The 23,676-nt window shown below is 33.3% G+C and overlaps 2 protein-coding genes and 3 long non-coding RNA genes across 5 annotated transcripts; 1 reads left to right on the top strand and 4 right to left on the bottom strand.

Annotated features, from left to right (window-relative positions):
• Positions 1-6,138: 6,138 nt before the first annotated feature.
• On the bottom strand, positions 6,139-6,917 carry LOC136823007 (uncharacterized). Its single transcript, XR_010848982.1, has 3 exons — positions 6,791-6,917; positions 6,504-6,625; positions 6,139-6,184 (listed from the first exon to the last, which is right to left on the bottom strand). It is a non-coding gene; the product is annotated as an uncharacterized lncRNA (long non-coding RNA).
• Positions 6,918-7,313: 396 nt separating this feature from the next.
• LOC136823006 (uncharacterized) lies at positions 7,314-7,811 on the bottom strand. Its single transcript, XR_010848981.1, has 3 exons — positions 7,775-7,811; positions 7,508-7,668; positions 7,314-7,405 (listed from the first exon to the last, which is right to left on the bottom strand). It is a non-coding gene; the product is annotated as an uncharacterized lncRNA (long non-coding RNA).
• A 691-nt stretch (positions 7,812-8,502) lies between these two features.
• On the bottom strand, positions 8,503-9,353 carry LOC136823004 (uncharacterized). Its single transcript, XR_010848980.1, has 3 exons — positions 9,291-9,353; positions 8,897-9,093; positions 8,503-8,603 (listed from the first exon to the last, which is right to left on the bottom strand). It is a non-coding gene; the product is annotated as an uncharacterized lncRNA (long non-coding RNA).
• A 7,648-nt stretch (positions 9,354-17,001) lies between these two features.
• LOC136823060 (recQ-like DNA helicase Blm) lies at positions 17,002-18,749 on the top strand. Its single transcript, XM_067079354.1, has 2 exons — positions 17,002-17,527; positions 17,794-18,749. The coding sequence occupies exons 1-2, from the start codon at positions 17,002-17,004 to the stop codon at positions 18,747-18,749; spliced, it is 1,482 nt and encodes a 493-aa protein (XP_066935455.1).
• Positions 18,750-19,563: 814 nt separating this feature from the next.
• LOC136823059 (uncharacterized) lies at positions 19,564-23,378 on the bottom strand. Its single transcript, XM_067079353.1, has 9 exons — positions 23,052-23,378; positions 22,766-22,886; positions 22,434-22,633; positions 22,156-22,272; positions 21,831-21,986; positions 20,724-20,925; positions 20,465-20,555; positions 20,137-20,319; positions 19,564-19,972 (listed from the first exon to the last, which is right to left on the bottom strand). Exons 1-9 carry the CDS (start codon positions 23,376-23,378, stop codon positions 19,564-19,566), a joined length of 1,806 nt encoding a protein of 601 aa, XP_066935454.1.
• Positions 23,379-23,676: the final 298 nt, after the last annotated feature.

Below are 23,676 nucleotides of genomic sequence, written 5' to 3'. Positions count from 1 at the left end.
CAGAAAATTCGTCGAAAAAGGCAAAGAAATCTGGCAAAAATTCATAAAATACATCAGATATGGGTTTGAGGTACACCCAGCCCTACATCGACTTTATCTAGTCTAGAACCAAAGATCTGAGGACAATTTCGGTAAAAGTAAATTAAAATGATTCTGATGAAGATTTTAAACCCTTTCGACCCTTCAGTTTCAAAATTTAAGTGTTTAGTTACGGAAAAATGCTCTAAATCATGTAAAGGCTATGGCGATTGCCAATTTTAAAATAACAATTTGATAGCTCGATTTTCAACGTTTTCGAGCACTTTCTGAAAATAACTTTTTCATTCAATTGAGCATAACTTTTGATCTGATGAATCGAATTTAATAAATGACCCATCAAAATTTAAGTTTATCTTTCTTCTTTCTAATGAAATAGAAATGGTTCGCTTAAAAGTTTTAGATTTCGAGAAAATTAGTTTTAATGAGAGAAACTTTTTTGTGGCGCACCCGGTATTTAGAGCTTGAGAAGGTATTTTACAATTCTCAAACCATAAAGCCAAACCTGTTGTTGTGCGCAGATTTGTAATACTTTCTGCGCAAATTTGTAATACTTGCTGCGCAGAAATGTAATAGACCAGGTCGAACTGGGGGGTCTGCGTCCCCCAAGAGGTGAAAAATATTTGATGGTGGTTTTGGGTTGCTAAGATGCTGTATTTTCAGGAATGAAACGGTAAATAGGCTGTTAAGGAGGCTAACTAAAATGGTAAGCTAGGTAAGTGGGGGTGTTTTTAGCCAAAATACCAATTTGTAAGGGATTTTGCTTGAGACTTGAAACACCATGGTAACTTAGAAGTGCGATCCTGCACTATCTAAAAATCTTTATNTGAAAATGATTCTGGAGCAAATTGGACAATTATGGTAAAAAATTTTAGTGAAACATTTTGAGATTATTTTATGTACAGAAAAATGCTGTCCATGTCTTGTTCCAGTCTTTCAATTTTTTCTTGGTGCCCTAAATTTTCACTGTTATTGTTATCTGTCTTAATAAAATACACATGTCTTTAAATACTACTCCCATCTCTTTCCCTTAAAGACTCTCTCCCTTTGAAAGGAATCTTGTGTCTAGGTGTTAACTAGTGAAACAAACTTTCCTAAATTAACTTCAAGGGAAAAGACCTCATTTTGATCCTTTTGATGTAGTTGCCTTTCTTATACTTATTGTATAAAGACCTCATCAACCCAAATTGTAGATCCGTCGTTCGACCAACCATTTTCTGTAATATCTCCTTGTTCTAAACAACTTATGTTAATGATGATTTCCAAAGTTTGCTAACGTAGTTTGCCCTCTTCGAGTGAAGAATCAAAACTGACTGACACGGAGGAAGCATGGCCATATCGATAATTTTTCCGCTTTTGGTGTACTTCTTTTCAAACATTTTTGCTCTCACTACGTTGACTGATGTTTCTTTAGCATAACCATAAAGGGTGCAGACGAATCGTTCCAAATAATTTTGAGTTTCTTCTTCCAAATCCCATGATTCTCCCAAGCGGCGAAAAGCTTCCACGAAATTTCTATTCTTCTTCATTTTATTGAAACAGGTTGATTTTCCTTTTTTGAAGAATGATGATATGTAATCGTTTCCGGTAAAGGCGTGGAAACCAATCAAAGATGTTTTGTACTTGACAGCATCCTTGCCAAGGTCGCTTATCCAAAACCCTTTCCGTGTCTTCCCTTTGCTGTAGTCAAGATAGATTTTGGTTGGATTTAGAAGACATGCTGCAAGAACAAAGATGTCGGTGTCTGCAGATGGAGATCTTAAGATTACATTCGCTTCGGGATTTTCTTTCAGGACATGACTGCAGTGAAGGATGACCTTTGTCTCAGCTTCCTCATGATTAGATGACAAATCCTCTGAAATAGTGACGCCCGTTCGACTAAGACAATACGTAACATCTTCTTGAGAAAAATAGACCTTCGAACAATTTGTGGTCTGCAATACTCTCTGATAATTGCTTCTCATTACTTCTGACATCAGCTCAATCAATTTTGTTTTGTTTTCACCATTCCTCATGAAGTCTCCGAAGTCATAGGGGAATCTCGATTCCTTGGAAGCGATGATAACTTTTTGACCTTTACCACGCTCATTACGTTCAGCACCTTTGATCGAATTGGATCTGTATGTGTCAGCAACAATATCAATACGGTTGTACCCTTTTGGCAGGTCTCCGATGAATTTCCATATGAATTTCTCGTAGGTATCTGGAAGTTTCGTCATAGTTCGAATAGCAGCAATCAGGTCAATGACAAAGGACTTATCTTTCTTCTTGATAGACTTCAGTGAAACATCTGATCTAGGATCTTTCTTTGTCGTATCTGCAACCAGTAGTTTCATTAGCTTGCTTTTTGGTGTTTCACGTTTTTTTCCATTTCCATGTGCAAGACTGAGAGGTGCAGGGGAGCCAATGGGTAGACAAGAGCTGACGGAATATCAATTGCATGTTCATTTCTAATTGAAAACGAAAGAAGGGTACCAATGATATCCCGATTTACTTCTATTGTATTTGCAAAATATTGACGTTTAATGACTGATGTATAATATGTCTTGAATGTGTAGATAGGAACTCGGCTCAATCTGTCGTTCTTTGAATTTCCTTTGACACTTGACTGCTCAAATTTGTCTCGCATTCTCTTCCCGTCTTCTTCTATTTTCAAAATTTTGCTTGCAAACGATTCCTCAACCATTTCTCCAGAGAAGAAAAGTTGTATAACTCATCCAGACCCTAATCAAAAGGATTGATGTATTTCCCTTTCAACACCTGAATAATTTCCGTCACATGCTTTTCACTGGCAAGAATCTCGGACGGTCTCATAGGCTTGTATTTATCACATAGTCTTAAAGTGCCAGCCATCTTTTTAATACAGAGGTTGTTTTAGCTAAGTCAGCTCGATTCAAACACCATTTTAGAACCGCGTCCTTTTTGTTCGCAAAAAACTTGATTCCACCTGAAAATGACGAAAGAATTTTTCTGTAGTAACCCTTCTATTTGATTTATCTCCAGTGATCAAACTCGAGGTAAATACATATTGATTTTGATTGGGAAAGATTTCATATTGAACCTGATTCCCTATTAATGTAATTATTTCCCTGAGGTTTTAGCATCGCGGTTGATCGACTGTTCTCCACGCTGATTGGTGGAGGGATAAGCTCATCGAGCTTGGACAGAAATTCCAGACGTTTTGAAGGTCTCTGTCAAGCCAGGGTATCGCAGATCAACCTCCTTCATTATTTGGACATACCACAAGCCACATATTGCATAGTTGGTTTTGTTAAATGCAAAATAGAAAGGCAACATCTCATCCCACGCTTGCAATCTCATCTCAAAGTTGTTTGTTTGGACAGCTGTGTGAATCATGTGCTGAATTCTCATGATGTTCAGGTATATCATCCAAAGCTGGGCTGTTTTGCCGACTTTCCCATCTCGAACATCTTGATGGTAGCGCTGAAATCTTTGTAAGAATTCGTTCCAATTTGGAGGTATCATGCCGTCAAAGCTCCCAGGGTCAGAACTGATGTTGTACAAACAATCGGGCACTTTCGGAGCTTTCTGAAATAACACTCACGCAACCCACGCACTGAACCATGATAACTTAAACATGGCACTTTTCAGAGATTCTTTTAACAAAAATGTTACAAAATTTACATTACAAACGTTTTGAATAACTAAAAACACTCTCTAGATTGGATTGAAAATCCAACGTAACACATTGTGTAATGAGATAAGGCTGATTATTGCTGATAATTAGATATAAATTGGTCACAAAAGGTTTCTAAATCTATAAAGGTGTCATATTTTTCTTTCGATTAAACTGACTATAACCAAATTTGAACCTAATTGGTGTAATTCTGATTTGTGTGGACCGCGCTGTCATTACAGTCTCTTTGGTAGTCTTTAATTTTGAAAAAAAGTGATTTTTTTTGTAAAGATTTAACGTTTTTGGCCCTTTTCCACCCCGGATTTTGAGGTATTTTGAATTTTCTAAACTTAGCAACAGATTTTTTATTTAAAGGCTTTTTATTGGGAATTTTAATAGTTGTAGACTGTTTGAGGGGTTAATCGCGAGACATTAGCTCAAAAATTTGAAATGAGTATTTTTGCAATTTTTACCCCCTGAAAATTAAAAATTAAGCCTCCAGGGGATAGTTAATCCTGATATTATGATGAGAGCAATCAGGATCTATCACCACATAACCTTTGAAGTATCATAAACAGCTTTTCGTTTGCCTAGGACCACTTTCCTGCTGAAAAAAGACGATTTTGGGGGGTTTTTCGTGTTTTACCCCCTGTTTTCTTTGGTACAGAACCCCCTGGCAAATATTTTTGAAATTTTCTTTTTTCAAAATTTTATTTTACCTATTTGTAACATATTTGGAAAGTTTCAAGCAATAACGATTTTTAGATAGTGCAGAATCGCACTTCTAAGTTACCATGGTGTTTCAAGTCTCAAGCAAAATCCCTTACAAATTGGTATTTTGGCTAAAAACACCCCCACTTACCTAGCTTACCATTTTAGTTAGCCCCCTTAACAGCCTATTTACCGTCTCATTCCTGAAAAAATAGCATCTTGGCAACCCAAAACCACCATCAAATATTTTTCACCTCTTGGGGGACGCAGACCCCCCAGATCGACCTGGTCTATTAGATTAAGAGGACTACTCTTAGGTTCCAAATAAACGGCCCCCCCGCTTGTTAATTTTTCGAAAATTTTCCAACCCCCCTGGACCTTATTAGGACCCCCCGTTTGATAATCTCTAAGAATATTTTCAGCTGTCAAAGAGAAGGCCCCTTATTTTGCTCCAAATAGCCAGATTTTAGCCTATTTTTACCCTATTTTTGGGTTTCAGAAGTACAATTTCGAACCCCCCCGGCAATTAGGTCCCCCCCCGTTTATCAAAATCTAGAAAATTTTCCAACCCCTCCCCGTTTATTTGGAACCTAAGAGTACTGTACAACGTTGTAAAAGTGAGAAATGGGCAAGTTAAAAGTTATAATAGCCTAGAGCCACCTTATGTTTCACCAATTTTTATTCAATCATTTTTTAACTACCCCTACAAAATTGAAAACAACCAGAGGCAATCCAGAGATCAAGCAGAGATAATCCAAAAAATATGTAAATCCATCGATAATCGAAATATAATCCACTGGATGATGAAATAGACAACCATAATCAAACATCATCCAAGATAAATCCAAAAATAATCCATTGGATTTTATCCTTAAAAATTGTTGATCAGAAACAATCCAATGGATTATGGTTAAAAATCGATCTTTTTTAGACCACTTTGCATAATCCATTGGATTAGTACTCAAAAACTAAGGGATATGACAGACAATCCATTGGATTAAAGGAAATTGTTCAAACCTTACAGTTTTTGGATTTGGTAATTTTTGATCGATCAACTTCCCTCTCGATTTTAACGTTACATGATAATGAATATTTCCCAACCAATTAATACTGCCTAAATTTGGCAAAAAAAACATTTAGGATATCAACAAACTTACTGCAAATTTGCCCAAAATTGCCGAAATTAATCCATCAACATCATAGGCATCACAACTGTTTGCAGTTCAAATTTCTGCTTTGAAACATCCAAATTGAGTCTTTGCTATATATTTTTTATATCTCTTATATTATTTATTTCTAAAATTAAATAAGAAGAATGATTGAAGAAGTAATTCAAATGCTGTTACAGTATTTGTAATTGAAACAGATTCTAGTTGGTCACGAATCATGCCATGCTAAACCATGGCAAACAGAATATAAAGATGTAAAATGAAATCGAATTGTAAATTAGAATGGGTGCCCCCCTTAACCGTAGATAAAAATTTTGGAAAACTATCAAAAGACTCCCCATAGAAACTCCCCCCTCATTTTGAAAATGTTCATAAGATCCCTCCTTATTTCAAAGGCATTTTTAGTCCCCCTTTTTTAAGGAAAGAAACAATGTATTCACATCTTCGAATAAGGCATTGAATTTTTGTGATTCTTTTCTTTCTGAAAATTATGCTTATGTATAAGGAAATTTCACTTCAATCACTTTCATATCTATTAACAAAATCAACAAAGTAAATTCTGTCTTTATGGTCAAGACAGATCTTCTTTTCCAAAATCGCATCTATTTTTAAGATAATTTTCTTATTGGTCCTAAAAATAAAAAAGATGACATTTCTCTTTAGACATTATTAACTAAAAAGTCATATTCTAATTTTATACCGTCACCAATGCAAAGTATTTTTATAAATAAAATAACAGAAGTTCGCCCAAAGAAGCAAGTTTGTCAAATTTAACCCAAATCCGTCCATTTTTTGAAGTGGGAGACTACGAAATTAGTGAAAGAGACAAAAAGTTACACAAACAGACAGATTCCAGCACAAATGAGGTTAAGAATTGAGATTATACCAACGTACCTGAAAAACAATACTAGTAATAAAAAAAGTTGACTTCATTCATATTTGATACATACCTATTGTAACGCTTGATGTGGCCGAGTGTTACAACTTCATCATCGACAGTGCCACATATATCACTGTCTATTTCTTTTAAAATCTCGATTGCTGCAAGGATAGTTTTATCGTTTGACTTTGCCTAAAAATTGAAAATTCTTTTCTAACTTAGTCCATCTAGAAATTTAAAGTTATAACAATCTACATTTCAAATCATTTTCTCCAATTTGAATTGAGAAATTGGAAATGCAAAGAAATTCCAATCAATGAAGTTATGAAAATACTATTTCATTTCATTTTTGAATACCTTGATAAAATGAATGACAAATCCAGCTACTTTTTCCCCTGAAAGTTCGACTAAAACAGCACTGTTTCTTCTTGATGATCTCGAATATTTTTGCGACTTGATGAAAGAATTCCCAAACTTAATTTTTTGAAATGCGTCCATATGTTTCCTGAAACGAAAGCATAAGTCAGAACTCTCCACACATACTAGTATTATATTATTTCGTTATCATATATTATCACTATAGGGTAAGGTAACTATTTCCATTTGTATCATATACTATGTATCATTGGAATATCTAATATAAAATTGAGTAAAGAATAATGGGGAATGAGACAGACATATACATACCCTTTTATCAATTTCGAAATATCCTCATCGTATTCAAATCCATTTAGTGAAATAGATTCAAGGTCATTGTAAGGTCCAAAGATGTCTTTGTTGCTATGGGAAGTATTCCTTTTGATTTTGAAAAATAATTTCTTGATTATTTTTAATTAATTATTTACATAGAAGCAATTAAAATATCAACTTACTTAGAACCTTGTAATGCCAAAAAGAATTCACCTTCCGGTGTGGTAGAATTTTTGACCCCCATTCTACAAGTTTCATGTCCATATTCATTGCTTGAACAACCTTGAAATAAGTTAAAGCTTGAATTTAAGATGAATTAAGCAAAAAAAGTCCTAAAATTCAAATTTTATTTAGGTATGAACTACTACTTTCCAGCCATCATACCTGTTGTTCAACATGTTGTGTGCCATGAAACAGATATTTGAAGTCAGAATTCCAGCTTTCATGATTAAATCCTGACATTGAAGCCCAGAGTGGACCATTGATACGAACTTGTTGCCCATAATGTGACACATTGTGAACATTAGCTTTACACTCTCCTTCACCTGAAAATTATATATAACATACAATATTTTGATGTCTATTAAAAAATTGGTTAAAAACTAAATCTCAATTTCCTTACCTGGAGTAAAATTTAGAAAAAATCCTTACCATACAAAAGTGCCATTTTCTTCCAAAATAAATCAAGCTGCCTCTCAGCAACATCTACATCACTCAAACTGACCTCTTCTTTTTGAAGCAAGAATATACCATTTGCAAGTAAAAGATAATGACTAAAAAAGACACAAAGATTGTGCTGTTCATTAAATAAGAAATGAATAGTATATTTTTCAAAAGTCAAGTTACGATAAGGACCATTATCAATGATGATTTATTTTTGAAGGAGTGAAGATTGTATTACCTGTAATAGGTCTTCTCTAATATATCTTTCAACAGAATGGACGCATAATACAAAATCCAGTTTCTATGTTCATTTGCTAAGAGTGAGAAAGAAAATAAGTGGTAAATGTTATAATTCTTCATTAGCAAGCAATGAAAGCTACACAAATATTCTATAAGAATTATAACACGTAGTCAAATTATGGATTGTATACGTACCCTTATAGTAGTTTCGATGTGAAAGGCTTCCCGGGAGTCGTGATACCTCATCAGGGGGCCTAACTTCTAGCAGCTTCTTGTCAATGGTGTTAATAAATTTTCCAAGATACCAGTTTTCCTTGGAGTTTGAAGAATCAAGCCACAACCTTGTAAGGGATCTAGGATTACAGGACAAACATGTTTTCGAAAAGACGAATACTCTGATTACAGTTTCTAAATTTCCCTGAATATTGTTTAAAGCTGAATATAATTTCAAAATATGAAGTTGAATTTACCTTGATGTTCCAAGAAATGTCCCATGCATGTAGTCAAATGGAATATTCCATATAACATCAAAGAATGGCAATTCTCCTAAAATTGAGTATCCACGCACACCATTAACCTAGAGAAAATAAAAAAAGGTTGTGAGTGATGTTTCATACTTGATAATATTTCTAATAAGAATAGGAAAAAAAATCCCTTGAAGGAACATCCAGTTTATTTTAGCTATTCCGTGGTGAGAAAATTAATTAGAAAATTGGGAATAGGGGTTTCGAAGAAGGAGACAGCTATAGTTTCACTAGCAGAAATTTTTAAGCCATTTAAAGATTATAAACGTTCATCATAATCACTTCAATTACTCAATTAGTTCAAAAGTTTTCAGTATTCAGTCCAAAAGAAATATTAATTTCATACAGTTGAGTTGGTCTAAAGTGCAACCGAAGCTTGAGCAAGTGTCTTTTTCCAGTTTCTCAATTCAATATCTTCATTCTCTGGGGGAAAGACAACTTTTGTTCCATTCTTGGCAGTTGAAACATTTTTTCCAGGTATTTCACAGCAGCTACATCCAAAATATCCGTTGAACTGCACCGTTTCTTGAACAATGCATTTTGCTATAATTTAGAAATAAAACTTTTTTTCATCACAACCAATTTACAAAGGTTTATGCTTCCAAAATATTTCTCTTAAATTACCATTTGTTTTAAATTTGCAATTGTTTGAGGTCCCTCCAAAGGTCTATACTTGAGAAATTAGAATAATTTAGATGAGATACATAATTTTCTATATAATAAAAGAACAGTTTTCAAACCTGGCAGGTCAAATAATCCTCCAATAAGCATCAGTCTTGTATTTTCGGTTGTGCCATCAAAGTATTCCACAGGTGTTCCTGAGAAACGTTTTGAAAACATTAATAAAGAATATCTTAAGAAACTTTACAAAATCGAATTTAATTAAGATCATCAATTATAAAAGTTTACAAAAAATGCATACCTTTAATAGCTAGCAACTTCATAGTGTTAACAATTGGACGTAAAAATGTTCGCATGTATGGCTTTTCATAACCAAACCATAGGCCAGCTAGAATCCTATTCTTTTTTGATCGCCTAAAGTGAAGGTTTAGGGAGAAACATGTTTTGGTTAATCTTGAAACTTATTTAATTGTTGCTTATGATTGTTTATGTTTCCCTTTTTTCCACCCACCAATTTTGTTATAAAAAGTTTAATTCAAATGATATTAATAAAATAGACTAATTTATGGAGCCTTAAGAATTAAAAATATTGAATACACATTCAGTTTTATTCATTTTTTACCTTAGTAACGGTGGAAGCTCGTTGATTTTGAGATAGACAGGCCAAACATAAAATGAACTGCTGTTAAACAGGCTAACTCCATCAGTATTCATCTGACATGTTAAATTTAGCCCCTCCTGTTTGAAATAGCCCTGCTTGATGAGTTCTTGATATGTTATTCCATCAACGACATCCTTCAAGGTTGTTGTTTGGTTCAAAACTGGTTTGATAAGGCTTCTTTTGAACTCAGGTCCTATTAAATTTAAAAATTAACAAATAGTTTTGATAATGTAAGCCCTTATTTTAAATGAAAATAAGTTGATATTCACATGCAGCCTAATTCATATCTTTGAAAATAAACATACTTTTACTTATTCTATTGAGCTGCTTTTCTATTGAGTTGTAGATAAAATTACCAAATTTCTCGAAGCCAAAGCTGGTACATGCAGTTTGTTTTGGATCATCGATATTTCCAAAGCAATTCTTGCAGTAGAAAAACTTAGTAATGCCATTTGCTTCTGAAGACAAACTTTTATGGAGCTGTTCATTATTTTGAGGAAATTTGTTTGGTTTTCTTAGATGCAAACTAGTTAAGTGAAGAAGGTCCTTGAGGGCAGCCTTTGTGAGGTTGTGTCTCCTGGCAAATGCAAGATGAAGAAGTAAAGAGTTTTGAAGAGATGTATTGGATCCTATGCATACTGGTTCATCTACAGTTATTGCTTGTCTATCAAAAAATGCATCAACTCCATAGTCATCCATTTCATCATCATATGCATCATCTTGTTCCCCTTGGACATAATCTTTAAAAGATATAATGAACTATCATTAATTGTCAATGGTCTGATACTACAGCTATCCCTTTAAAGAATGTCTCATTGGGTCTAAATTAAATTACACTAACAGTCCGACAAATTTAACGATTCTCTGACTCAATTTTACTCAATTTTCAACAGTCAGTCGGGCAACACGAAACGAAGATATTTGTGATTGCTGCTTAATTGCGTGCTAATTCGGGAGAATGTTAGTGCGCCAATTTGAACAAAACTTTTATAGGTAATATACTGTGAAGTCTGGTTACTTGCATCAGTGGAGGGTAACACTTGCATAGTCATCAAATGACTGACCAATCAAAGCAGCAAAATTTCAAAACCAACCAACTACACAGCTCCGCTTGCGGCTCTACTCTACTATTTTTGTTTTGATTTAACTTTGAGGGCTATGCATGTTAACCTCCACTGAGTGTGGAGTAATAAGTTATTCAATAAACCGCCGCGTTCTCCAAAACAACTGAATGACGTTTATGTATTCGTTATACAAGCCTTTTCAGGCTAAAAGTCAATTTCTATTAATGCGATTGTTAGATTAGTATTCTGGTTTTATCATACTGTAGATAGGCTGTTTAACCATAGACAATACATATAAGACAAATCTAAAAATCTAAAAATAAGTCTCACCATGAAAGTTTTTAGCATTAAGATCTTCCAAACAAGTTTCTGTAGCAGCTGACGACAATGATGACAATGAAGAATTGTTGTAATTATTTATTGTTTGATCATAATTTCCAATGGTTTCAGCTTCTATATTTTCACTACTGGTACTGATGCCCTTCTCAGACTTAATTTTGTTCTGAACAAAACTATTGTTTGCACTTGCTTGTTCAATAGAGAAATTTATATTGTATACATTTTTATCAATATGTTGGCAGGAATCATCTTTCTGCTGATCAGAACGAGAACAAGGTTCTAATTGTTCGATGGATTTCCTTTTGGCTTCTTCTTCACTATTCTTTTTTCTCTGCTGCTAATGATGAGCTTTCAACACCACTGGAGAATTGATCCAATGATCTTTCTGTTTTGGAATTTAAAAAGTCAGAAAAGACTCTTTTTCTATCATTTCTGTTCAGATTATACTCTTCCATTGCATTACATAGTATTTAAAAAGGCATCAAGCAAATAATAAAGTATCCATCCAAGCCATTCAGTAAAATAAAACCTGCACTGCGTACTGTTTTTGTTTTTGGCTCGCTATAACTAAAGGTACCATTTTTACTAATCTCCTCCGTAAATTTATCTCTCCCTTAAAGTAACATGTTACTCGAAGTTAAAAAAAACACCAAAGGAGAAGAACTACACTTTGGAATAAGCTAGATATTAAAGGATGTATCGTGCGCCTTAAATTTTGATTTCAAACTCCCGCCATTTATTACACACGCTCTAGCTGCTTCCCCTTCAACCAGCACAGTGACAGTCGCTCAGGTTATTATTGCCATTGTTTCGTAAATATAAATAACAACAAGGAACCTTTCTTCTATTGTCATCAATTTGTCAAAGTAATGTCAGCAGGAAAACGTACCGTAATCAAAAAAAGATTGGATCTTTTGGAAGGTTAGTATTATGTTTTAAATTATACAATAGATAGAGATTAGATCTATAAATAAAATGCCCTACTAAACTGTATATGTTGAACCTTAGTTTGTCATAAAAAACTGCTTCAAATTAGTAGCTCTTTTTAATATTAATTTTTTGTACATCATTTTTTGTCTGTTTATATAAACCTTCCTGGTTTTTGAAAAGTGAGATCTTTACAGGATATTGAATAATAAATAAATGGCTAATATTTTTGTTTTTCCCTCCAGATTCAGGTGTTTCAGTTGAGGTACTCTATGGTGATGGCATCTCAAAATCAGCCGATGCAAACTTCTTTGATTTTAGATTATCGTCACAGGCAATGGACATGTTTTCTGACAAAGTAGCCTTCACTGTAAGATTTATTTTTGCTTTAAAAAGTTGTTTTATATTTCTTTCTTGACTCTTGTATCCACAGTCTTAGATTTAGTATGGATGTCTTTATTCTTTGGGGCAAATGTTGGGATAATTTTTTGATAGCTAAGCGCTTCTTTGGATCATCATTTGCTTCAAGTTTTAGTGTTTACTTAACCAATATTGAGTCTCGTCTGAGCTTTTTCAAGGCAAATTCGGGGACGCCGCAGGACCACAATACCCCTAAGTGCAGAAAATAAGGTTGACACATTAAGCACACATTTCACTGGAATTATTTTGGCAAATCAAAGATGATACCGATGATTGTTGTTATCTTTGATGGTTGCCCCTGATTTATGAAGTACTCAGAATTTTAGATGATTTAAAAGAGGTCTCTCCTTCCGATTTGTTAAACAGCCAGGAAGATTTTTGGCTTTGGGGCTTTTCTCTACCATTTTCCCACCCAAATTTTTGCTTCTTTGTAAACGAATTGCCAAATGAAATTCATCCCAATAGCACCCCGCCCGTTAAAATTTTCCAATCCATTCCTCTTTAAAAATTTAAATAATAAAAGTAACAAATTGAATAACTTTTTGCATAAATCTTTTCTTTAAAGTCAGTACCAGACAGCATAAACATCCTTGACAAGGATCTGGCAATTGGGCTGAAATGTTTTGCCTACTTCGATAACGGATATTACTATCCAGCAACAATCACAAAGATAAATTCAAAAAAGAAAGGTAAAATTGTATGTTTAATTGAATTGAACAAGTATACAGTATATTAAGTAGTTGAATTTTAAAAGCTACAAAGTCAAAGTCAATATATGATTTTTTTGATTTTGAAATATTCCTTGAAAAAATACAATTTGACATTTTGATTTTGTGATTTCTTTCGTGATGACAGCTGATTCTACTGTGATCAATAAAGAAAAGACATAGAAGAAAAAAAAGATTTCACCTACCATAAACAAGACACCTTCGAAGAAAAAGAAAAAGCAGGACAAAGAAAACTTGAATAAACGTAAGGCCTGAAAGATTGTAACTGTAGTTTCTATCTGAAAAAGCTAATTATCAACATAAAAGGGGTTGCGGAACGAACGTTCTGTTTTCGCAAAGCGAAGAAATCCAAAATGTACTACTCCATCATTAATGCAGAATGACAAAAAAGCAACTTATAAGATCTTTTTCTGCTGAAGTAATTACTGTACACGTTTTTTTATAAGCAAGTGTCTGCCCCTATGGCGCTATGTCAGGTTCGCATTTTAAGCTTAGCATTATATTGTTCTTAAAACAAAAGAGCCAACAAATGATAAAGGTACCAAAAACTGAATCTGCACATGCTAATAAATGTTATGCTTATAGAAAAAAATCATGTAGTTATTCAAAAGACCGTCGCCTGGTCGCGTTCTCCCAAACGACTATGCCAAGGAGGAGAATGTTGGAAAAATTAGAAATGCATGGCGACAGGGGTGTTCCAAAAGCACCTGGAGGTATTTGAAAAGGAATTGTACTCAATTTTATAAATTTTTTTTAACAGCTTTAAAAGATCTTGCTGATTAAAATTACAAAAATATTTGCTCAATATATACAACTTTCAACAACTTTTCACAGCATAAAATAACAAAAATTAATATCAAAAATAAAAAATAAAACTCAAAAAATAGCACCGTAGCTGATTGTACTGTTTTACAGAGAGTATTTTTATACAAGGCTTTTGAACTAAAAATAATTTGATGTGTCTTAAAAACAAATCTTCTAGAATTTTTCAACATAAGTATCTGTGAAAATAGACCCTTTCTTAAACTAATAATAAAAAGCTCTAGCATAAAAAGAACAATGAAGAGCGGTGGAATTTGGCACAGACACCCTTGAGAATAAACTATATTGACTTCCAATAGTTTCCAATTTCAAAGATGAACCCTCTCCCCCACAGGACCCCATTTTGTCATTTTGGCCAATTTGAGGTTTGACGGTTGCCAATTTTTGGAAGGAGCACACTGCGACGGAGAGCAGTAAAATTTGGCACAGAAACCCTTGAGAATAAACTCTATTGACTTCCAATAGTTTCCAATTCCAAAAGTAATCACAGGAACTTCAAAAACCAAATTTGAGAATATCAAACGAATATCAAACGTCAAACGTAGAATATCAAACCAACTTCAACTTAATATCGAATCATGTTTTATCGAATCTGGATGGGAATAATAGTGTAATGTTTGCTTGATCTAAAACCACAAAGTCTTTCTCGTTTCATGAAGAATAATTAAAAAAATAATATGTCTGTTCTTCACGTTGTAAAGTCTAAAAGTTAAAATAATTCGAAGTCTAAATGTTGTTCTTCACACCGTTCCTCCTCAACGAATTTTACTGACCACCACAATCACCGAAGCAAATATTTTTCAATGGCGTATAATCTTTTTTGTAAAAGCGTTACTCAAATAGTTGAACAGTCAGTGTATTGGCTGACAACGTGACAAAAAATCATTGTTTGGCAACAATATCCGCTGAATGTTAAGTTTAACCATGACAAAATTCCAATAAAATTATAGTGTTTAATTAAAAAGTTAAAATATTTCGAAATCCGAATGTTGTTTTAAATCTGACTTGACTGTTTGTAGTTGATATTTGGTTTGATCAAGTCACAAGAACAGTTTTCCATGAAATTAATGGATATAATAGGAATAGTTACTCCAATCAATTATCGCAAAAAAGTGCCATGAAGTTTGGATGCCATCCACAATGTCTATATGCAAACAACCACCAGATCATTTTATCGAAAATTTCAGTTGACAGCCACATCAGCAAGTAGAGGATACACCTCTCCCAGAGGAAGTGGTAAAAAACCTCAAGAATGATACTCGAGTAAAACTTCTAATAGTGTGAACAGTAGCAACGTCATTTGTCATTTTACAAGCAAAAGATGACTTTCAGCTTAAAAAAAATTTGTCGATAAAAACCGCCATCTTTGTTTATGTTTCACAAGCGTGTGAATCAAACTCGATATAATTTCAGTTACTTTTTACTTTTTTGCAAAAAAGTTTAATATTTTTGCATAAAATGATAGAAACAAAAATAAAGTTTTTCTAAAAGTAATTTCCAGTGAAATTTACGAGATAGATGCTTCTTTTCACTGGTTAAATCGTATCATTCCTTAGAGCAAAGTCGACATTTTTCACCATTGTCAAGCACTTCTCGATCGTCCATCGTTGTCAAGCACTTTTCGAGACAGCTCTCCGAACATATACATTATTTTTTACGTCCCGCGTATGCGGATCTTGCCAAAGGATGCTACACTCCCTATTCGGGCGCTTCGCGCCTTCATAACGGTCGTTCCGCAAAAATTCAGAAAACGCGTGTCAAACTAAAAATCATAAAAAACATTCAAACTTAACGCAACAAGGACAAAAGTTGAAAACCAACAAAACAAAACAGCGACAAACCTTAAAACCAACAACAATAATAAAATAAAAACAAAGAACCAAAAAGTAACAACCCACAAATAAACAATCTTACAATAGACAAACAATCAATAGAAATCTACAAATTTAGCGGAGAGAAAACAAGTAAGTGAATTTAAAGAAAGTTCAGAAATAAATGGAAAGCCGATGGATGAAGACCAAAGTCTGGCATCAGGTGTGGCCATGAGTAAGCTTGCCCTGCTACTCTAGAGTCACCCGTCATCTAACCAAAGGTTAGAAAGTGTTGCAATCACAATCTAGAAAAGAAAAGATTTAGAAAGAAAGACGCATAATCGAAAAGTTTGAAAAGTTGGCCAAGAGCCCGGTTCGGCGTGCTGTATCCGAGTGGCCGTACGATAGAAAAAGAAGAAGGGGATGAGGACTTCAAACAAAAAACACACAAATTTATATCAATACGCGTGAACTTCTTTAACCAAATTTTTTACTAATGTGAGTTGCTAATTCACATATCCTGCAAACAAGTGGAGCGCTACCAACCACTAGACTTTCTAATAAGTTCAAACGAGACATTCACAATTTTCAAACTAAAAATGTTAAAATAAAACGACAAATCCGATAAATGTTTTAGATGATGATGATAATTAAATAAAACTAGAGAAGACTTTCTAAGAATAGTGTTATATTGCTAGCAAGGGAATGGAATACCTGCTGGCGTCCATATATTTTTTTCAATATCTTTTGTAAACGAAAGATCTCTTGATCTAGATGGGATATCCCACCTCAAAGTACATATCTTATTTATTTTCCATCAAAATAAAACGATATGTACAGAGGTGGGTGAAAGTGCTCGGAAAATTAGTCCGTTTTGGACTACTGCGTTCTGATTGGTCAGAATAAATTTCCATAATTTTCAAACTTCCCGCTTGATCATTGTTCGTCTTTACTTGAAAAATGTTTTTCCCGTGATGAATGTCTTAAATTTTAGTAAGTGTGACCAATGTCTTTGTTTATATAAAAAATCATAACAGACGACCGATAAAGATTGCAAAATGGCTTCTCTAGTCAGAGATGCTGTGGAAACTTGCATTTCTAGAGTCAACCCAGCATTTTCTGTGAAGCCAAAACAACTGGAATCCATTAAAAATATCATCAATGGACATGATACGCTTGCAATTTTACCTACATCTTACGGTAAAAGCATGATTTATCAGCTCCTGCCATCTGTCTGTAAGATGCTTCCAGGACAGCCAGACCAGGCAATAATTGTCGTTTTTTCACCACTGAAGGCACTCATCCAAAATCAAATTGAAGAAGCCAACAATTATCTTGAATCTTTAAACCTTCGTGCATGTTCTCTGGATGGTAACTATCAAGATATTGTTTCAGGACGTTTTAACCTTATCATTGACACTCCTGAGGCTTGGCTCAACAATAGTCGTTGGAAGGATATGCTCTCATCAAGTCATTTTCGTAAAAATGTTAAATGTTTTGTAGTTGATGAAGCACACAAAGTTGCTTGGGGGACACCTTCCTCGAAAGATGGAGAAGCTTTCAGAGAGGCCTTTGGAAGAATTGGTACTGTCCGCTCATTTTGCTCCGAGAAAATTCCAGTGCTGGCTCTAAGTGCAACAGTTGACAGGGACTACACCCAATTGATTAAAGTTTCTTGTAGTCTATCATCAACATTGAAATATGTCTTTTCGTGTTCAGATAGACCTAATCTTCGTCTTTCATTTGTTAAAATGAAAGAAAAAGTATTAAATGTTTTGCTTGGGTTTTCAACTGGTTGATAGAACATGCCATCAACTGCCCAAAAATCTTAATTTATTGTTATTCTCAAGAACTGACTGGTTGGTTATTTCAACAGTTCTTAGCCGAACTTGGAATGAATGCTTTTAAAGATGGTGTTGATTCAAATCAAAATTTGTTAATTGGTATGTATCATGCAGACACGTCAGATTTTAACAAACAAAAAGCCATGGACTGTTTAACAAAAGGAACCGGGAATGTTCGAGTTATTATTGCCACTAGTGCTCTTGGTTGTGGAGTTAACTGTAAAGATCTTTCCTATGTGTTACATTTTGGTCCTGCTCATGGCCTTGTTGAGTATTGCCAACAAATAGGACGTGCTGGAAGGTCTGGTGAAGACATTTCCCATGCAATATTATACTCTTATCCACAAGGTTCTACAGTCATTGCAAAACAGATGAGAGATTACATTCGTGATGGAAATGATTCGTGTTTAAGAACTAAGTTGTTTACTCCATTCAACGAAAATACTAATACTGTTTCATCTATTTCCCCTGCTCACCGTTGTTGCTCTTTTTGTTCAAAATCTTGCGCTTGTGGTGCTGATGACTGTTGTCAATTGTTTTTGTTTGAAGATTTACAAAAATTTAATCAAGAACCGTCAGATTTTAAAATTGTTATTCGTGAAGTGTCTGAAGATGATAAATATAACTTATCTGATCTGCTTCGTAACTTCCATAATAACTTTGATGATTCTTTGCGTACAGTTCCGTCAGCTTTTCTTAGTGGTCTCACAACCCCTATCTTGAAGAAGATTATTGAGGATTTGTGTTACATTGATTCTCCCCAATATTTGTTGAACACTTACATAGCAGATGAAATCTGGGCTCAACGCATTTATGATGTAATTCAGAATTATTTTGAAAGTGGACCATCCTTACCAAAAAAATCTAAAGTTGATCTGACAGAGACTGTAGAACTTAAGTATGAATTTACAGACTCCTCTGAGCAAAGCTCAGACAATGATTATGATGATGAAAATTTGTAGGTAATTTTTAATCTTTAATGTATATATTTTTATTACTATTTGGGTCAGACACATTTTTAATATATACACGTTACTTTTTGTTTTGCTAACGTTCTAATTTTCTTTTCAATATAAAATACACCAGGTGAAGGTATATAGGATTATTTACAAAAAATATCTCATCAAGTAAGAACAGAACCTACTTTCATAGACTATAACATGAATATCAACTGATATAATCTCAAATGAAAATATACTCAGTGTTTTTATTTTGATTAAAAAACAAACAAAAAATCTTACCTTTTTGAAGTATTGTGATTTAACAAGAGGATTTTATTTTATTTTTTTTCAAAACTATTTGTACATATTAGAAGTCTTTCATGTTTTTCTCAATGTTATACACTTTAGACACTGCAAAGTTCCATAAAGAAATTAAAACAAACACAATACTTTTCAAAAATACTATAAAAAAGGGTTCAAAAAGTTTAAAAAAAAGCCATTAAATAAATTCAAAGATTCTTTGTATTGTAAATAAAAATGCAATGTAGCATACTGATAAATATAAATAAAAGTTTTTTTTCATTTTTTTGGGTTAAGTTTGTTCAAAGCAAAAAACTCTTTTCTTTTTGTAACCATCCATTCCATAAATGCTGTACAGTCCAGCTTTTGCAGAATTTGACCATTGAAATTCTTGAATGATTCGTATGTCTCATAACTTTCTTTGAATGGATTGTTTTTATGTAGTTCTGATGCTAAATGTCGAACAGTATCTTCTGACTTGAACTTGCGACTTCCAGATTCTTGTTTTTTTACGTCCAACATTTTTTCTGTATTATCAACCATTAACTATGTTATTCAGAGCCTTCGAAACTCTTTCTGCGTTATTGTTTTTCGTCAGGTTAGATCTCAGGTTTTTAAGTAGTTCTTTCAGAAAGTTGTTTAAGTGCTCCAAATGTAAATCTAGGGAAATATTTCGGCCGGGGTACCCTTTGTTGTTAACAAAACCTTCCCACAACAATTCGTGAGCAAATTCTGATTTGTGTTTTATGGTGTAAAAATACTTAAGTAGGGACAAAGCATAATTTTTATGCCCATGTGCCTTGAAGTATAACATTGCTACTTTGTAATTTTCCATAAGCCTCTCTCCATCGCCTTCCCTGATTGAGTCATTGATGTTGCGTAGTAACAGATTGAATGACAACAAAGCCTTTTGATAGTCCAGCCGCTTAGTCTCCCACTTTGATCTAAAATGGACAAAATTCCAAATTAAAAAGGCTATTTTTTATTCAAAATTATAAACAAAAGTTGACTACATAATATTTCAATCAGCATTCCATTTGTTATATATACAATTTTTATGTAGTTGAGATTAATGAAAGTTTAGAGAGCTTTTGAAGCATGAGCTAACCTGTCGTAGTTATGCTTCTTTTTTTCATGTTCGTTTCTTCCTTTGGCTTTCTTGTATCCTTTCTTTGAGCATTCTCCAGTTTTATTCTTGTAGCATAGATACATATGCAAAATGGGTACAGTTCCTTCTCGTGTTTCTTCTTTTTGAGCTCTCTGTAAACCATCACTGTACTTGATTGTAAATCTGAAAACAAACAATATAGTACAATATAAGTAACTATGATTTAGCGAATTTCTTTGATTACCTTTTAAAACCAGAAAAAACAAAACAAAAATAAAAATTTCAACTGGTTAGATTGTAGACTGTCCAATTGGGAATGAATACTTACTTAGTCAAAATTTCTTCAATGTTATTGTAAAGCCAAAGAAATCTTTCCTTAGGGTCTTCAGAGTCTTTGATTTCTTGCGGAACTGGGTCGTCTGAAATTAGAATATTAATTGTATTTATATAAATTTGCAGTACAAATATTGTACACATATTGTAATTTTAATTCATCTAGGTATTTTCACGAATTTAGACTAAGTGTTTCCTGTCTAATTTTCAGGAAAATGTTGCTTTACAACTTTTGTTACTTTTTATTTACATACCATCTATATTTTTCATATCAAAATGAACCATAGCACAGGCAACGATTTGAGAATCCAGCTCCACATCTGAGAAATCTTTGTATGCATTAAAGGCTTTTTTTGGTCCTGATTTTGCATTTGTCATATTGGTTACATTCAATGACCACTGAGTGGTGCCATATTGGGAACCCGAACTTGACTTTTGAAATAGTGTTTCTTTGAGCTAGAAATATAAAAGAAAAGAGAGTTCAAGCTTTTTTTAGCTCAATATAATGATAACTGTATCCTTGAATGAGTTTAAAATCTTAGAATTATAGTTTTACCTATTTTGGATTTTGAGCACTCAGTGCATACCCAAATTGAATTTAAAGTCTATTCACGATAAGTGTGCACTCTTTTTTCATTTACCTATAACTTTTGAAGGAATTCTTCAATCTTTATAAATTTGGTATCATTGGAAAGATATTAGTGAGTGGAACAATTTGAAATAAAAAAATATTTAAAAAAATTCTAAAAATGAAGATGAAAATGAAGAAGAAAAAAATGAAGATCTTGTAGAAAAGTGCTATAACTATCATTTTCACTGAAGTGAATCCTTAATCATCGAACGTCATCACTGTGAAAAAAATTCTTTAAAATAATCATTCAGTCAAAAGATATCAAACAAAGTTATAAGCTGATTGAAGTCTAAAAACGCTGTTTTCTGCAGTTTTTTGCTGTTTTTTGGGGTCAATCACTTATGAACTTTGTATCATAACTTTATATTGAATAAATATTTTAATAAAATTTCTTCACAGTGATTATCTCCTAAAATCAAAGAATCTCTCCAGTGAAAATGAAAGTTATGGCACTCTTCTACAAGATCTTCATTTTTTTCTTCTTCATTTTCATCTTCATTTTTAGAATTTTTTTAAAAATTTTTTTATTTCAAATTGTTCCACTCACTAATATCTTTCCAATGATACCAAATTTATAAAGATTGAAGAATTCCTTCAAAAGTTATAGGTAAATGAAAAAAGAGTGCACACTTATCGTGAATAGACTTTAATATAACATGACAAGTTTAAATTTTTAGTTATGATCATAATTTTTGTTTTTAAGTTACATGAATGTAGTGTCTATACTTACTATGTAAAGAGTTCTTTTTAAATGCCAATGCTCAAATTTACTCCATACTCCTTGAAGCTTTTCAAAATCATTTCTTCCATCAAGAAAGCACCTCTGAGCTGAGTCACACCGTCCCTCTGTCTTTTGGTCTCCTCCCACTGCTATTTGTTTGATAACCTTAAAAATTGATACCATTAAATTAGAGTAATGATGATTCATAATGTTTGCAGCCCAAAATAGCCAGGTATTTTCTCTATGTAGTATACTAGTAAGTAAAGCCTTGTAACTCCTTAGCATTTTGGCAACTAAAATAGTAATAACATTTTATTTTCATTTTATTTTTTACCTCTATGGTACCATCTTCTAATGTCACTTGAGGAACATAGTTTTCTTGAATATGCTTTACAATGTCAATCATACCACTGGTACTCGTTTCATCTTTGAATATTAGTCCAAGAGGTACCTAAATTCGAAGGAAAAATCATTTGCATATTATAAAAGGTAGTCCAAAGTTATAACATAATATTGAAAATAGATGAAAATAATTTTTTTTTGGTTTTAGTATTTTTGATAGTGGATTAAAAAGTGAATTCAAATTCCATATAAAAGTAATTTTTTACTTACAACTTCTGATTTTTGAGACATTTCTTGAGTATAAATATGTGGGATGTGCATACACACGTTTTTCTTGAATATCTTGAGAGCAGGGACATTTGCTACCAAAACTCTTGCAACTAAAATCTTATTGGATTCGAAAAGCGTCTTTTCAGTGTCTTCATTTGCGACAATAGTTGTTTTGCTGTACTCTTCTGGTGATCTCTTAGCTGTAATACAAACAAAGAATTTTGTTAAAAAGACATAAAAATAGCAAAACGAGGTTTCTAACTATTGTAATTTTGGATTCAAAGCTCAAGCTTCTCATGTCCGAAAATAAAACCTGAAAATGAAAATTCTACCTTCCATAGGATCTGTCCTGTGTTTAACACCCATATGATGAAACCAATGTATACTTTGATTGTGGTTATCCTTTGTTTGATGCCTTGTTATTTGCTCAAAATCAAGATTGTCTCCAACATCCTATTAGTATTAGATAGATGTTTTCATGAGTTCATATTGGATTTTTATTTTGTTTTATCCTAGAGATTTTTAGTCTAGGCTCGTGCTTTATTGTAAATATCTACTATATTATTAAGACAAAAATATTTTAGAAAAAAGCAATACAGTTGAGGTTGCTAAACTTACTAAATATCCTGGTGGTGTCGGGTGTGTCTTTCTGTACTCCTTGACGTGATCTTTATTCTTAGGATCTAACCCCTCTGCCTTCATCCCTTTGTATTCGTCCTCTTGAGCCTTTTTCCAAGCCAATACAACCTTATCGAAATCTTTTGCCATTCCACCATTCACATCCACAGCAGTTCTGTAACAATTAGTGACTCCTAATTTGTTAAACCAACCAAATGCTCTCTTTTTAACACCAGCCGCAACAAACAGTTGATCATTTCGGCAATTAACAATATTTCTACGATTAGGATACCTGAGGTAAATAGGAGATGCAAAAATGAAAGTCATAGATCTACCTTAAGGGAACTAATTTTGGCGAATCTTTTTTCAATTCGCCAAAAATTCGCTAGTCTAGATCTAGACTACTAATTTAATAATGATTAATTCGAGAATGCTAACCCATAAATGAAACTGAAAAAGATAGACGCACTCCAGAAAGAGGAAAAATTATTCAAACTCTCTCTCGCGCGTATTTTTGTTTATGACAGACTTACTCTTTTTCGGCTTTTATCTTTGTGGCAGTATTACCCTTATGGGAAATAAAAGAATTATGGTCTGGAAATCGAGACTACAAATTCGCCAAAAT

Source organism: Clytia hemisphaerica, unplaced genomic scaffold (assembly GCF_902728285.1).
Source record: "Clytia hemisphaerica strain Z4C2 unplaced genomic scaffold, Clytia hemisphaerica genome assembly, whole genome shotgun sequence".
Classification (NCBI taxonomy): domain Eukaryota; kingdom Metazoa; phylum Cnidaria; class Hydrozoa; order Leptothecata; family Clytiidae; genus Clytia; species Clytia hemisphaerica.
This window is presented reverse-complemented; position numbering and strand designations above follow the sequence as displayed.

What these genes read in the sequence shown, in the direction of transcription:
- LOC136823059 (XM_067079353.1), bottom strand. Translation starts at nt 23,378, where the DNA reads ATGACTTTCATTTTTGCATCTCCTATTTACCTCAGGTATCCTAATCGT. An exon ending in TGATATGAAAAATATAGATG is followed by an intron (nt 20,556 to 20,723) that starts GTATGTAAATAA and finishes TTCTAATTTCAG; the next exon opens with ACGACCCAGTTCCGCAAGAA. An exon ending in AAGAAGCATAACTACGACAG is followed by an intron (nt 19,973 to 20,136) that starts GTTAGCTCATGC and finishes TGTCCATTTTAG; the next exon opens with ATCAAAGTGGGAGACTAAGC.
- LOC136823060 (XM_067079354.1), top strand. Translation starts at nt 17,002, where the DNA reads ATGGCTTCTCTAGTCAGAGATGCTGTGGAAACTTGCATTTCTAGAGTC. An exon ending in AGAGGCCTTTGGAAGAATTG is followed by an intron (nt 17,528 to 17,793) that starts GTACTGTCCGCT and finishes GTTATTCTCAAG; the next exon opens with AACTGACTGGTTGGTTATTT.